The sequence below is a fragment of the Ambystoma mexicanum genome, chromosome 12, assembly GCF_040938575.1.
Source record: "Ambystoma mexicanum isolate Mex_15411 chromosome 12, UKY_AmexF1_1, whole genome shotgun sequence".
Classification (NCBI taxonomy): domain Eukaryota; kingdom Metazoa; phylum Chordata; class Amphibia; order Caudata; family Ambystomatidae; genus Ambystoma; species Ambystoma mexicanum.
Genome location: NC_090936.1, coordinates 374,685,657 through 374,702,126, shown reverse-complemented (window position 1 = coordinate 374,702,126; position 16,470 = coordinate 374,685,657). Strand labels below are relative to the sequence as shown.

The 16,470-nt window shown below is 44.4% G+C and overlaps 1 protein-coding gene across 4 annotated transcripts in view; it reads right to left on the bottom strand.

The window, feature by feature from the left end:
• Positions 1-4,038: 4,038 nt before the first annotated feature.
• RHNO1 (RAD9-HUS1-RAD1 interacting nuclear orphan 1) overlaps positions 4,039-16,470 on the bottom strand; it is a 273,267-nt gene continuing 260,835 nt past the window's right edge. For 3 of the 4 annotated variants that reach the window (XM_069628509.1, XM_069628506.1, XM_069628508.1), the window contains exon 3: positions 4,571-5,445. In XM_069628509.1, coding sequence (XP_069484610.1) covers positions 4,681-5,445 — 765 coding nt within the window. In that variant the 3' untranslated portion in view covers positions 4,571-4,680. Of the gene's footprint in view, positions 5,446-16,470 lie in introns of all 4 variants that reach the window. The other variant, XM_069628507.1, reaches the window with a different exon arrangement.

The window sequence follows — 16,470 nt, the reverse complement described above, 5'->3', positions numbered from 1 at the left end:
GGACATCCTCAACTCTAACTTCTGCTGCCGTGGAATCTACACGACGCCGAGACGTCCCCTGCTCGTATCTGAACCTGCCAGCACTGAAACTGACGCGGAGAAGCCTGGGTCTGTCTGCATCGGGGACCGGTGAGTAGCAACGCTAGGAACTGGTCGCCCTCCTGCAGTAGCCCATAGCTTTTCCTCGCTGTGTTAAACAGCACACCTTTTTCACACTCGCGCTCTGCTTCTGCCCGCAAGTGGAGGCCGTACTTGAGTAGCGGAGATCTGTTCGCCTTTCGTTGTTCACCTCTCTGAACTCCCTGACTTCCTTGAAGAGACTCCCGTTGGCCCACTGGCACCAGCGTGTGCAGGTACTTTTGAGCACAAGGCTCCACTCTTCGTAGGGCTCGGACTTCCTTCTAGTTAGGTGGCCTCTGAAGGCGAACTGGGTCTAAACGATTAATTGCACTGCCTGTTTTCCTCCCCATCTAGGTGGTCTGCATATTTCGTGCTTCTAACTCTTTAGACCCTTCGGTAATTGTATATATATTGTATTTGATTGTGATGTGTTGGTTTACTTGAGTTTTATTGTGATTTCTTGCTACGGTCAATGTTACAAAGGCCTTGTAATAAATGTGTCTATATTTTTAATATAACACCTGCTTGGAGTAATTTTAAGTGTCCTTGCTTTGGGTGCTCATTGCGGGCTTTCAGTCACCCTGACCCCTCTTGAGACCTAGTCTTGACCGCCGCGATTGCTACCTTGATTGGTCTGGCTTGTCCAGAGGTTACCCTGTTCGAAGAAACTAGGCTGGCCTTCTGAACCTCTGCCCCGCCAGGACAGAGTTCAGAAATCCATCTTAACACTCATCAGTACTATGAGGAGCATGTCTGGTTAGTAAAGGGGATCAGGCACTTCAGAACTAAAGGTGGCTACACCCAGCACATCAGTAGATCTGAAGAACACCAGTGTGAAATAAGATCCAGACTGGACACTCTGAACAGTTAATAGAAAGCCCACACCTGGGTGTGTAGACCCTTGTGCCCCACATGCATTGAGCAAGCTACAGAAGCTTCCTAAGGCTGGCAAGTTGAGGACACATTTCACCATCTTCTCCAGCACTGGACCCCCTTTCTGTAGCCTGAATAAGATGAAGACATCAGAGGGATTCAAGCAGGGTTACCACACATAGTGCAGCCTGCACCAGATTCAGATTGCCAGGCATGGTCTGCAGCCTCCGTGCGGGCCAGCAGAAGAGAAGAGGCGCATGCACTAGATATATGGACTTGAATACAGTGACATGTGCCATATGACCCCTGATGGGATGGGAAGGTAATTTATACTTTTTTTTTAAAACTTGTGAAAAACAAGAGCAAACTTTATTAAAAAAATATATAAACATGCTGGACTTCAGTTGTGCATTTACATAGATTCAGGTACTGATCTCCAGGTGTTTACAGAATCACGGGGGCTGCACGGAAGCATGTATTTATTATAAGCTAATATTGAGAAAACTAAACACCCGCCTTCAAAACCTGTGGGTGGTACAAAGCATTTAACTGACTTAAGAGGGTTACTGAGGATGGGATATCGCCAAAGTATCAATAACGCTAGTCTATCATTGGCATTTAGAGGCAAACCACATTCCAGTAATTTGAGCTCGGTTCGAAAACCAAACACTAAGCGCTCACTTCAAAGAGCAATGTGATTAAGTGACTTAAACTAATACAGTACTGAATAAGAATTAATTTCAAACAATTTAGATTCAATTCAAAAATGTACATGTTTAATTCATTTTAGGAACACTATAATAGAAATGTCACTTCAAAATGTAAAAAAGGTTGCAAAGCTCGAAGTTTCTGCTGTGTCGTCTACATGAAAGAAGAACTCACTAGTTAAGCAGACATTATAATACCCCTTGATGGTTCAGAACCAACCCAACAGTATTACACTATAAAGTTTCCCATCACATTTCATATCCCAAGATATCACCTGCATTTATTTAAGCAAGACTTTGACCGCACAGCACCGTAGAAGCATGCTGCCTTCCAAAGTATGATTACAGAAGTTCCTTAGAGAAAAGGGTCCTGTTCTGTGATGAGAAGCAGCCACACTTGTAAAAGCAGCTGAAATGGAGTATTCTCGTACAGATACTACAACCCTACGGTTCACAGGCCCAGGAATGCTAGAATGAAGGTATCCCCTCAAAACATCCCAGAATAATTTTACAGAGGCCAATTTAGGGAGATGCAAACAATCAGGTATTGGAAACAGTATCCAACAAGAGAAATGGTTTGTCTCCAACCTTCCAGGAAACTTCACAATATAATAGCCAGGCACCTAGATTTAATTACTTAAACAGCAGGTGAATCAATACATTCACTGGGGTTTTTATTAGTTGAGCAAGCTGGAGTAAATCAAACACTCACTATTTTTAATCAGCAACAGTTGTCCATGTATATATATATATTACACATATATGAATGTAATATTTGTATGCAGAATTGGTGATGTGATATTCCTACTTTTGTCAGAGAAGACAGTATAATGGCGATATTGATCAACAACCAACGCGTAGTAAAATGGCAGTATCTCCTGCACCCTAATCTTCTGATTTCATAATTTTACCCGAAGTAGAACATTTTACATATTACTGATGCAAATATGGACCTTTTTACATTCAAATTGGGTTCCCTAGTCCCACTCTGATATATACAAATATATGGAAATATAACCAAAGGGACCGTTGATGAAGCATTCATAGAAACGAGCACTTCATGCTAGTTTGATAGAAATGGTCTGGCTTAAGATTTAAAAATGGCACAAGAGACCTACATACAGGGGAAACACATGCACACACTGTTTCCTTCATCTAAATAAAGATGTGACATGTGGGAACTACATTACTCATGGGTATCTGTCACCAGGTGGCACTAGAACTACGAAAACCTGTCACAAATCAGAAGTTGCTTTCATCTCTTGTGAAACTTTAATAACTATTTCCATTTAATTCGGTCTGCAAAGTAGATGCCTGGGAACACAATGACTGCTCTGTACTGTATCCATTATCGACGTTAAGAACCTATAGGACTCACTGGGGTTGCTATACCATCTGCACGCAAAAACCTGCAAAAATCAAATGGCTGATCTGTACTTAAGTGGTAGTGGAGAGACAAAGACCTGTGTAATTGTCTCCGTTAAGCTGTAGGGTGACACCAAGCAGCCCTCCTCAGCTCTGAGGTTGTCCATCCCCTCGATATGGTGGTTTATCATTTATTTCATAAGCTTGCAGAGGAAGGAATTCTTGAAGCATTTCTTGGCATTATTTTGTCCATATACATTCCCGGTGAAAGTCTCACATCGACAAAAGACCAACTGCAGTGATCGAAAATGACACGCTGATAAGAAATCTTCTTGAGGTCAGTGCAGGACTGACACGCAGAGTCCTTTAGCTGTGAAGAAGGATGAAGGAACAAATTCAATTCCACGAGTGCATTTCTATAAAAGCATATCATTTTTTAAGTATTTAATTCTGGCCAGCTTTGGTTTTCAGGCTGCATGCGTTTTGTCAATCAATCAATCAACACTTCCGTCGTCTAGTTCAGACCACTTTGCTTCAGGAATTTCCAGCGGCTTTTTGCTCAGGCACACGATCGCTTCCATCTTTAACAACCAACGTATGAAAGCAGTCACTCAGACACCTGTGCTTGGAGAAGAGAGGGCAGTACACTTGTTTGAACAGCTGCACTGGAATTGTGTCCAGTGTTGTGCACACCCAGCCCCAACTGCCCATTGGATTGTATAACAATGTTTTGCCCAAATAAATTGCACTTAAAAAGAAAAGTGCAGCCCTGGAGAGAGTAATGCAAGAAATTGATCTCGCCTGCACAACTGCTATAAGCCTTGATGAAGTGTCATGAGAAAGACATGAAACATGCTCTGTAGAATTTTGAGAAAGACGTAAAACTGATGTGGGTCTTAATATGCAAAACTACACATTTTACTAAGCCTCGTGTGCAAACAAGGACGAATGAAAGTAAGGAATACAAAATCTATTTAGAAATATGTATCACACGAGACTGGAATTTAATTCTAAGTACACAACCATGATCGACACTCACATAAAAATGGCATGCAAATGTTTCAGTCTTAACCCTGAATACACTGCCAAGTTTTCTGCACATGCAGACACCACCATCCCTGCTAGATATGGACATGCTTCCCTTGACCAACCCCCCCCCCCACCCCAAGACCAAGATTGCTTTGCTTTCACGTTTCGCTAGTACGGCATTTCGGTGGTGCAGTCTAGGAGAACCCAGTTTTATAGGTTTCTCAAATATGGTAAACCAAATCCAAACCTGGAAACCTTCTGTATTTCTGCACACTTGAGCAGCAGTACAACATTATCGGTCCAAAGATGCATGCACCTATGGTTTGACAACAAAAAAAAATAGCAAATCAATCACAAATTATAAGTCTGAACACAAATGAACCAATGCCCTTACCAGTTTGCTAAATCACCTAGAGTTCAGGAAGCAGATTAAGTACTTCAATACACCACGTTAACATACCCCAGTCGTGTAAATATCCCATTATGTATCTCATGCTTTATTGTAAAGGAAAATTAATAAAGCCCTTGTGGCCAGTACAAAAGACACCCGAGTATTATTTCAGCTCAGTAGCGGTCATGAAAATCTTTATAAATGCAGAGTTGACAATCCCCTTTTCACCAGTATTTCATTGTTATGGAGTTTCCCCCTCTCTTTTAAGTACTTCATAAGCTCACGCCGTCGTCTCCAAGTTATTCTTATGCCATACTCCTGTTCTGGGGTGTCCGCCACCAGCACAGGAAATGGTGCCAGCCCTTCTGGGTTTGAACTGGAGCTTTCTAAACCATCAGAGTCTTGACAAAGCCCCATTGCTCCTCTTGAAAGATGGGATGGGCTACATTCTTCAGAGACTTGCCTTGGTGTAAGCAGGACTCTGCGTATTTGTATGCTATTACGTCGTGGTAAAGGTGTAAAGTCTGGTGTATCTAGATCTGGTGGGCTAAGTGTGCCATCATCATCATCAACCGCAGTAGGATCCTCATCATCATCATCATCCTCTTCACGAAGCGAGGGAAGGGGCGAGGCCTGAACCAGGTGGTTTCTTGGGCTATTCCATGTGGCAGGTTCAGAGGCATTTCTGCTCCTGGTGTTGCACGATTCCTCATCTATAGCACGCATTACAGGTCTCAGATCCCAAAGAGAGTCACTCGGGCAAGACTGGATGGCTGAAAAGTCCTTAAAGTCTAGGGCAGGAAACTTACACACACTAGGCTTTCGACAGGCTTTGCTTCCATTGAGCATTGAGCTCTGATTCGTCTTTCGAGTTCGCGCCTGCAAAGTGCTATTTGAGAGGTGACGCCGTCGACGTCCTGGAAAATTCAAGTCTACCGTATGATCAAACTGCGGAGACACCTGGTGGTAAAGAAGAGAGGACATTATTAGTGTTTGTGTTCTCACTAAACAACCTCTTTATGCAGTACAAGATCACAACACAATGGGTGCTTTGTTCACAGGTTCCTAAAGTGGAGGCAGCTTCTGAATGTTACCAGTTATAGTAAATTTCACATCATTTGGCAATGGGTAGCAAGATTACTGCTCCAAGGAAATAAATATCCAAATCGGAACCATCCAGATTTAATAACTAACACAATCCACAAAGTTACACGGCACAGTTTACAAACCGAAGCCTTGCCCCGCCAATTTAATTTTGGAACCCTAACCTAGGCATCTGTAACTGAGTTAACTACCATCTCTGAGTTTATGGACATGGACTGTAGGGAAGGGATGGGCATGTAGTGTGCATACCTATATGTGCAGACATTCCATATTATTTAATGTGCCATGCTAGGTGTTGGTTGTCCGTAACATACGAAAGAACCAAAAAGGTGATGAATGGTAAGTTTAGAATTATTAATAACCACTGCTAACCTTTATCCTTTGTGTACTGCTTATTTACAGAAAGGGAAAAGCAAATATAAAAAATAAAATCGGTCTTGGTATCAGAGAAACTGACAATGTTATAAATTAAAGCTCTCCATGAATCGCTCTATGGCTTATGGAGTTTGCCACCTTAAGCTGCATGCCCTCCCCCCGGACCCCCAGTTGTGAGTCCCAAGCTCCAGCTAACATGCTGTGAGCATACAAAGAGGCAGAATCCCGCCTGGTGGCGTTTGTTGTCCTGTACATAGGGGATGGAACTTTGAGGTTTGCCCCAAATTGCCTCCTTCGGAGTAGGACCAAGTCTGACTTTCACACGGTCCAGCCCATTCTCCCCCACCACCCTCTTACCTAATCACACAGAAAGTCGAACTTGCTGGTGTGGTGTGCTGTCCTAAGCAATTGCCAGTGATTAGGGGTGATCAAAGCTCTGCCTTCACTTTTGTTTTACTTCCTGATTCTTGTGCTGATTCGCGAGCAAAGCTTCATCATCCAGCAGAAGTAACAAAGCTCAATTTAGCAGAAAGTAGGGGTTGAAAAATTATTCTAAATGATTTATTTTGACTCTTCAAATAAGCAATTAAAATAGTATTCCAATACATATGAGAAGTTAAAATGTTGCATTTTGTATCCATCCTCCAGAGTTAGCATAGGCCATTAAAGAATTTGGCGGTGGCATTTTTTTAAAATACAGGTTTATTTTAATATTTCTTGAAATAATGCGTTGCGCCTCCATTACTCTGGTGTGCCATGCGTGCCTACTGAAGTCCCCCCAGATTGCTGTAGGTCAACATGACCTTATTTACAGGGTGTCAGAATAGACAATACATGCAGACATTTTCTACTGGAGAATATTAACGATGGATTTCAGCAGAACATGATGGCTGGGGCTCAAGATTAGATATTCCCAAATTAATACATTTATGTCAGTCCGGCGACTATGCCCCCTGTCTAAACTTGGGAACCCACAGAGGGATGGTAAATAGGGCCCGATGCCAACCAGAGCTAGTGGATGCTCTTCCCTAATGAGGAAAACAAGGATCCCCCAGACCACCCTGACTGGGTCCTGATGCAAAGGCAGAGGACAGTCACAGGAATGCTCACTCATTTATCACCCCTGTAGAGAGGCAGGAACCCCAAGGGGATAGTCACATGGGCATACCTACCCACATTCTTCCTAGCAGGGCATAGATTTGTTTCCAAAAATAGATTAGCAGAGTTTGCTAATTAATATTTTCTTGATTAGCAAACAAACCCATTTGATTAGCAATATTGTACTAATATGTTCAATGTTACCAGAAGTTATTTGTACCGAACGCATACAACGAGCAACACAGCAGTTTTGTTTACTGCTGGCTGTAGTAAGACCTTAGTTGGATGAGTCACTTAGCTTACCTACTACCTCAGAGAAATGCACTCGTGCCATGGCAATGGATGACCACAAATTTAAATGCGCTTTCTGTAAAATAGTGCATATCAACTTTAAGAAAGGCATGGTATCAACAGTAAGACAGACACAAGTGACCACAGTTCAAGGGTGTTTAACTTAAAAAGGGTTTGAAAAACGCCTATCTAATCCTAAATCTACAGATGGAAGCAAGCAACGATAATACTAACCAAGTCCTAGGAGTGTCTTGTCAAAATAAAAGGGCCTATACTAATTAACCTATTGCCAATCCTTACCTCTAAATACAAACAGCATGGGGAATAATGTTACATAAAGAAAAAGTGTTCAAAACGATATGTCAGGATGTTCAGGCCATTGGCCTCCCTCCCCTACGTTTTCAGCATGGGGCAAGGCGGCTCACTCAAGCTTAGCACACACTTTGGCTTCTCCAGCACAAGGATGCAGTTCAGAACAAACACCAAGGCCTTCTGCAACAAAGTCTCATTCCCTCTGAAAGTCTCTTATTCGTAGAATACCATGGAGTGCAAAATAATATTTAAAGTTTGCTTCTCTTTCAGGTTTACTGAAACGGGATATCCTTCCCCAACGATCTTACTTCCAGATTCGATTTGCTTTACTGTCGGAGACTTTCAAAACTATATGGCTTTGCTTTAATCCCGCACATGACCACTGACACGGCTGCATTCGGGTACTTGGATGTTTTAAGATCAATTCCTTTTGATTTACACACAATTCTGTTTCAAACACGCCTTCTTGTGGAGTCTATTCACCTATCCTCTACTTAGTGATTTCCCCGTTTTGGCTTTTAGTTTAGTTTGCTTTTCAGTGTTCACATCAATTCTTCACTTCAGGGATTTCACATTCATTTTACAGAGACTTCCGATATCGTGTTCACTCACACAGGGTCACTCTGTTACTTTGGCTCTTTTTATCTTTCAGGTATCACTTTCAACTTGGGTCTCCCTCTTCTGGGCTCGGACCCTCTTTACACAATGTTCGCAGAATAGGATATTCTTTCTCTGGTAACTCATGATTCACCCTGGATCCCCTCAGCCGGGCTCAGATGTCAGATCCCCTCAGTCGGGCTCAGATTTCAGACCCCCCTCAATCAGACTCAGATCAACTTCAATTCAACTTTCACCTTCCTTTTGGGTTCGGGCCACTTGCACGCTTTACTTGGTGTGTTCCTTCACATGCTCCGCTTCCCACCTGCTCGTCCGAGTCTCTCTCACTCTCTCTTTTGATCAGACTCACCAGGCAGTGTTGCAAGGTCAGTGGCTGCGTCCTTCGGTGTGAGGATGAGGCCAGGGTCTCACCACCTGCCCCTCTACATCCTTGGGGTCGGCACTGGCCCTAAGGGAACAAGCAATTGTCTGGACCCCAACAGCAAGGTCCTGGCTACCTGAATCCAACATGTAGGAGGCATGGATCCTGTGACACGCTGTAGCCCTTCTCTCTCACTGGCCAGTGTTGCCAAACGCTGTCCTCCTCTGGATTCACCTGACAGCACCCAGCCTCTTGGTTTCTCAGCTCCATAAAATCTTCCCAGCTTGCTTTTGTTTGGGATTTGAAGAAGGATCCTCTTCCGGTCTCAGCCTTGCAGGCTCCCTCTTGCTCTGCCAACTGTATCTGACCTTTCTCTCTCAGAAGTCTCCCTTTATACACCTGTGTGAAGTTAATGGGCAGCAGGTGTGTGATTAGGGTTGGGTCTGCCTGACCTTGCCTGACTTCATCAAGGGGACAGCCTGCTGTCAGTGTTGTAGTCTGTCTTCTGTGTCTTAGTGGGTTTTTCACTGGTAATCCTCACCCCTCCAGGTTGCCTCTTCTTCTCCTCAGTATTATGTGAAAATGGGGGATGAGGGGTTGATGTGTGTTGGAAAATACCCTAAAATGACAACGGGTTTGTGTGGTTGTGGATAATCGGTGAGAGGGGGATACCGTATCTCGCATAGGGTATTCCCATGAGAATGACCCCGGGCTCCCCAATCCGGATGATCCTCCCACACTAGTCCACCCTGAGGGTCTGGATCCAAAGGCGATGGCTGTGCCCTGGCTACACGAATAGAGGATTTCCGTGGGTCTAAATGGGAGAATGGCCATAGGTTCCTCACACAACACAAACCCGCTTTATGTTTGGCACACGGCTGCCACCACGAGGCCAGCTATGCACATTGAAACGTTTATTTTACATTTACGGCAACAAAGCAAATTTAATTGTTAAAGCAAATGAAGTAAATGTTAAATAAAAGTTTCAAACATCCCCTGCAAATGGTACTCGCCCTTCATAAAATCTACTAGAATATGCGAGTGGCCGAAAGGACTTTAAAAGCCCTGGATGAGTGTTTGTAAAATGCAAAAGGTTAACGGCATGAATGGATACAAATAAATAGACAGATGTGATAAAAAGGCTCTGAAAACAGTTGTTCCAGTTCTCTCCCGCAGGTGCTAATATATAATGCAATCATAATCAGAGCAAAGGAAGCTCTGGAGGCCCACTACAGCGTATGGCAGTGCAGTACATCTGTAGATGTACAGACTGGATGGAACTATTGATCACTACTTTGCATTAACATCTAGTTAGCTTTGTGTATTCATTATGTAAGAGGAAAGAAATTAAGAAACCATGCAGAGTGGATGGTGTAGCGGGTAGAGAACTGGAAAAACTAGGAGGAGTATTGTAGTTTGTGGCATCTCACTTTCAGGGCAGCTGGTATAAAGCAGCAGGTTGAAAAGATAGAAAGTTCAGGAGCATGGGATCAGCTCATAGGTTGAGCAGCAGTTGCACAGATGTATGCAACCAGCAAGTTACAGAACTAGGCTTGCCATCAAAAGAATGTGGTCATGAGCATTTTCAAAAGTTTACACTGGTCGCATTCCCCAACAAAATGAAATATTGTTGACACTGAGATTTAGATACACAAACCTAAACTTTACTGTAAAGCTTGGAGACAGGCAGTGTTTTATAGCAGCAATACTGTAAATATACATTATGTAACAACTTCACATTTTAGGAATGGAATTGCATGACTGTCTATTACAGAAATAAAGTTAACACATACACGTCTTTGTCAGGCAGTATGCAGTTAGCTTAATAAAAGTACCCTCCTGATTACTTCTGTATTGCTCTTATTTGGAAAAGAAAAAATCGTGTCACATGATATCTTCGGCCAATCACACAGACCTTTGGCACTTAAGAGGGGAGGAGAGGATTACTACTGCACTCTTGCCATTAGCCCCTTAGTACTTGCAGCAAACAGAGAAAAGAGTGGAGAGAGCCTGGAAAGCAAGAGTGGAATGCAGGGTGAGCTGCGCTTTCATTGAACAGCCTTACCTAAATAGCTAGCTTTACTAAACAAGTGCCAATTTAATTTGAAAACCTACAGAATTGCATAGCAAATTGCTACACGACACTGTTTATTCTATGCCTTGCCTACCAATAGAAGGACCACCAAGGGGTTAGTCACAGTGGAATCCATGCTGCCACTGTTTATTCCAATATGCAAATCCACAAAAGGGGTAATTGGGGGGGGATCCTTACACTCCCACCACCAGTGATTACAACACAGAGTGGAGATTCCCTAAACCTTAGCGAAACTCCTTCCCATAAGGGCCCAAACATCAAGCATAGCACAAGAAGCCTCCCCTTTAATGGAACATTATAGCAATTCAAAGTCCCATATGAGCGAGGAAATACGTGTTCCTTTAGCACCAATAACGTAGGGATCATGTCACAATGTGACTTGTACTCGCACCACCTGCAGTTACAAAGTTGCGCTAGACCAAGGAAGTTTAAATGTAACAGACCGCAAGGATTTTCTATCTCGATATTTACACGTTGTGAGAGCAGAAGGGCCCATACTTGGTTTACTGTGATTTTATTGCTGAAATAATAGTGACGTGCCATAAATATTACAAGAAAAAATATTGACATGCCTTTTGCCTTGCCCATTGTAAAAATATCTTTTTTTCTTGGGTTGAGGGGGCGACCCTCCCTTACTTCTTCTACTCTTAAATTCTCCTCGTCTTCCTCGCCTTCATTCCAATTTTAACCTAAATCTATTTTTTTTACACCTAAAACTCACCCCCATCATTACACTTTCTTGACATTATTTTGATATTTTTTCTTCTGGTAGGTATTTTTTACCTACTCTTAATTCTAGCAATATTTTTTCATCTTTGTAAATTTAGTCATTATTTCCTGCAATATTATTACTGGATACCCCCATACTTAAGCAGACAATGACAGCAGGGGCTTGGGGAAAGGAAGACACCAGTTTATGGCCCGTCTGGAATCCAAGATTGCCGCAGGCCATAATGTAACTTCAGGTCAGCCCCCTTGCAAGCCAGATGACCACCAACCCATGGCGAAATCATAGAACACCCCAATACACAGTACACAGGTGTGTTCAATATCATTAAGAATCAGAAAAGGAGACAAGACACCCTATTATTAAAAAAAAGCAGCCAGTTAGTTCTGGCAGTTTGTGGAGCTTCAGTTGGAGGCAGGGGAGAGAGAGAGCAAGTGAGAGCTACTGACATGAGAGCTGGAGGTTGAAGGGATGGACTGGAAGAGGCGGGTGGTACAGCAAGTTGTCGGGGAGGGGCAGATTTGATGGGTTGAAGGTTTTGGGCCATGAAAGGAGACATGTGAGGAGGGTGGAAACTTGATACCATTGGGAGAGAGGGCGTGGGTGCCCTGCGCCGTGTTAGGTGCTGTCCTGCCTGGTTAGGTGGCGTCTGCATCCTCACCTCATAGGCTTCTGTGGGTTACGTGCCCACTCCAAGATGGTGCCTGCTAGACGTCTTACATGTTGCGCGATGATGTCATTCAAGATGGCGCGGGCCATTGGCAGTGCGTCCTGCAGTCTATCACCAGCATAGAACGGGTAAATCCCCTGGGTTCGGTGGGTCTCAAAGCTCCAATGCAGTCAATTATTCCTGCTGTTCTGGTGTTCATTCCTTCTTGTTGTCTCCCAGAGTTCCGGGTTCTTTGCTGTCCTTCCTGCCTTCTCCCCGTCTTTCCAGTGTTATTCGTTCCCTTCCTCTTAGCTGGTTTCCAAGCCTTGGACCTCTCCTGCCGCCTGCTACACTCTTCTGGGAGTACCTCAGTTGCTACAGCACCGTCATCTTGCTGATCCATCTGCCAAAGGTTTTCTTCCCCATGAGGGGTTTTCCTTGGCTATAGATCTGGAGGTCAATTGTTCTTCAGTTGCACCTTTTGTGAACACAATGGCTTCTGGAATAGATAGACCTTTCCTCTTCAAGCAGGTATGTCCAATCATTCACAGTGGGGAGATTGATGGGGAAGTTATACCAGGAGGCCAAACATTCAGAAGGTGGAAGGACAGCTAGAAGGTGAAATACAAATACTCTGCCCAGGAAGAGAGGGGAGAGAGAGAGAAAGAAGAAAGAGAGAAAGAGCAAGAAAGAGAGAAAGAAGAAAGAGAGAAAGAGCAAGAAAGAGATAAAGAGAAAGAAGAAAGAGAAAGGAGAAAGAGAGAGAGAGACTGTCCAAACCTAAGTGCAGTCTTACATCACACTTCACTGACAAGGGTTTGTGAACACCTCAAACATGCAACTTCAAGGCAAGGGGCCTCATTAGAAGTTGGCTGGTACGGAAATAAAGTGCTGGTAACAACATGTACCAGCCCTTTTCCAGACGGGCCAACTATACTTTGGCCGGTAGGTTGGAGGTATATCCGCCACCCTACTGGCAAAAGACTGCTGGTATTACCAGTAATACCGGTGCCAGTTATACTGTCAAATCCCCCCATGGAGTCCTATGGGACTCCATGGAATGGGGGTTTAACAGCATTTCTGCCACTTGGAATCTGCTGGTAATTCCGGCAGACCAAGTGGCCGAAACGGTTTAGTTTGCTGGTATTACCGGCGGGATACCAGCAAACTTATAATTAAGACCAAAGACCTTTAAGGGAACTGTATTAAGAGACTTGATTTTTGATTCATGACAAAGACATTACTTTACTATTCCTTTGTTATAGTGGTAATAAAAATAAACTCTATTCTTTTACTACTGACATCTGTGGTAAAGGTAAAGGTTGTACTCTTTTAGCCTGGATTAAGGCGTTGCTCTCTCCCTCAGTTCCCTACATAAACAGCAAACAATTTCTTACGCACCACAAGTCAATTGCTACTCACCAGTGGCGAGTGACAAACGCACATTTGAAGGTTTTCAGCCTCCTTATGCCTCGCTTCCTCGTACCCTATCGCACCCCTCTTTCAATCGACTACAAAAGTAAACCACACCCCCACCACATCGAAATTCAGGACTTAGGTACAGGTACAAGAGTTCCTTCCCAATTAAATCAAAATATTCAGCACAAATGATATGCTAAACTAAACATTTGCCCCAAAATAATAACCTATAGAGTAATGTAGGAATTTACAACTTTTGACTTGCCAGATGTTCTATACTACATATCTCATCAGCATCATATGTCTTAGTCCAACACATCTGGGGAACTGCATGGTGTAGACCCCCGCCTTAGTAAGGAAGAGAAAGTTCCTTATAAATCCAGGTCTTCATCTTAATTCTTAAACAGTGAATGTCTCCACCCATGTGAATTAAGTATCCCGGAACACTTCACATTGGTGAGAAAACTCTCTCTATAATAAAAAATAAAATAACCATAACACACATACATGTAAGCCAGTTAATGCCTATCCTACATACAATGTTTTGCTTCTGCCAATTTACACCCCATAAAAGAAAAACAGTACTTTTGAAACTCTTTATTTCAACACCATTTCACAGAGAAACAAAACAGAGACAAGAGGCAGCCTTCGCTATAAATGTAAACCGAACAGTGACACTTTAACGTCACTGTGCAGGATCCCATCATGCACAGGATTAGCCGAAGATAGTAATGTGACATAAACCAGTCCTAAGCAACTTCCGAACGGAAAGAGGACAGGTTGTGAATTGACTATGCCCAATTTGAAGAACTGGATGTACAAGTAACTGTTCCTTCTTCATCGATGTTCATAAACAGTGAATACATTACTAAGCGCCTCAAAAAGGCAATGGGAAATCAGAACGTTTCGACCAGAGAAGGAAGATAATATGCTGTACTATGGGTTTAGGACATTGCTCTAAATCCTTTAAAGCAGAAGTTCTGTAGTGTGCAACCTTCCTCCTAAGAATAACAAATGAACAATCCAACAAAAGTGGAGGGAATCTCCAAGTCCATTGTCCTTATCAACAGCGGCAAGTCTGTAATCCAATACCAATGCAGAGGGTGGTGTGTAATTCAGAAAGTCCAAAAGCAAATCCACTGCACCACAAGCAAAGACATCAAGCAAGAACCAGTCCTGAAAGACAGCCTGCAGTTCGAGAAGGAACAAGTTACTTACCTGTAACTGTTGTTCTCCAGCATGGGTCTGGCATGGATTCACATGCTCATGAATATTCCCCGTCATCAGGCTGGGAATCCTCGGTAAAGAAAAAAACAGTATCAGTTTCGTTTCTGATCTGTCTTTCGTATTAATAACCAATCACTGGTCTCTGCGTCATACTGACCACAGCCAATGACTGCCCTCTACCTAAGCACCGCCTCTGGCAGCCATCTTCAGATTTGGAAGCACGTGAAGTGGCAGTATGACCAAGTGAAGAGCCGCAGAGGGGTAGGCGGGAGGGTTCGCATGTGAATCCATGCCAGACCCATGCTGGAGAACAACAGTTACAGGTAAGTAACTTGTTCCTTCTCCAGCATGGGGTCTGGCATGGATTCACATGCTCATGAATAAAGAATACATAGCAGTACACACATGCACAACCACGGGAGGTGGCAAAGGCTCAACATTAAGCATTACATCAAACTCAACATTAAGCAATTCTTACCTACTCACCAGGCTCACCTTAGGTGAACAGGTTGCGCAGCACTGCTTGGCCGACCCTGGACTCCTCCCTGGAATCCCGGTCGACGCACTAGAATTTCGTGAAGGTGTGCGTCGACCTCCACGTAGCAGCCCTGCATATGTCCAGCAGGGGCACACCAGATAGGAACGCCGTGGTAGCTGCGATCGCTCTGGTGGAATGGGCTCTCGGACGGCCAGGCAGCGGTCGGTTTGCCAACCGGTGACAGTACATGATACAGCCGGAGAGCCATCTGGAAATGGAAGCCTTCGAGAGAGCCTTCCCCTGATTGACAGGTCCAAAGTTCACAAAGAGTTGTGACGTCTTCCGAAAACACTTCGTGCGGTCTACGTAGAACTTCAGCGCTCTAGTCACATCCAGCGAGTGCAAAGTCCTCTCAGCCGGCGACGAAGGCGACGGGAAAAACACAGGCAACACCAAGGGTTCGTTGAGATGGAAGTCCGACGGTACCTTGGGCATGAAGGAGGGGTGCGTCCTGAGCACTACCCTCGTGTCGTGAAAAGTCAAGTACGGGGCCTTGCAGGAAAGGGCCTGGATCTCTCCCACTCGTCGTGCGGAGGTGATGGCCACAAGAAACGCTGTTTTCCACGACAGAAATTTCAACGGAGCCGAGTGCAGAGGCTCGAACGGAGGTCCCATGAGCTTGGTCAGCACCACGTTGAGCTCCCACGCCGGGGCCGGAGCCTTCACCGGCGGGAACGATCTGAACAGTCCCTTCATGAACTCTTTCACCAGACGATGAGACCACAAGGACGTCCGCCCCGTGGTTCTGGTGTATCGGGAGATCGCAGCAAGATGAATCTTGATGGACGCGTGTGCCAGTCCAGCTTTGGCCAGCGTCAGCAGGTACGGCAGTACTTGGGGAGCCGTAATCCGTAGAGGGTTAATCTTCTCTGCGTGGCACCAGACAGAGAACCTCTTCCACTTGTGTCCGTAGCATTTAAGAGTCGAGGACGCCCAGGCCTTTGCAAGAACCTCTCTGCAGTCGGCCGGTATGTCGTATCCTCCAAACTCTAGCGCTGCAGGAGCCAGGCCTGCAAGTTCAGCTATTTCGGATCGTGGTGGAGGATGGCGCCTCCTTCCCTGGAGAGTAGATCCGCGTCCACCGGCAGCTTGATTGGCGGGGACGCTGACAAGTCCAGAAGGTCCGGGAACCATATCTGCCTCGGCCACGCAGGTGCGACGAGGATCATCC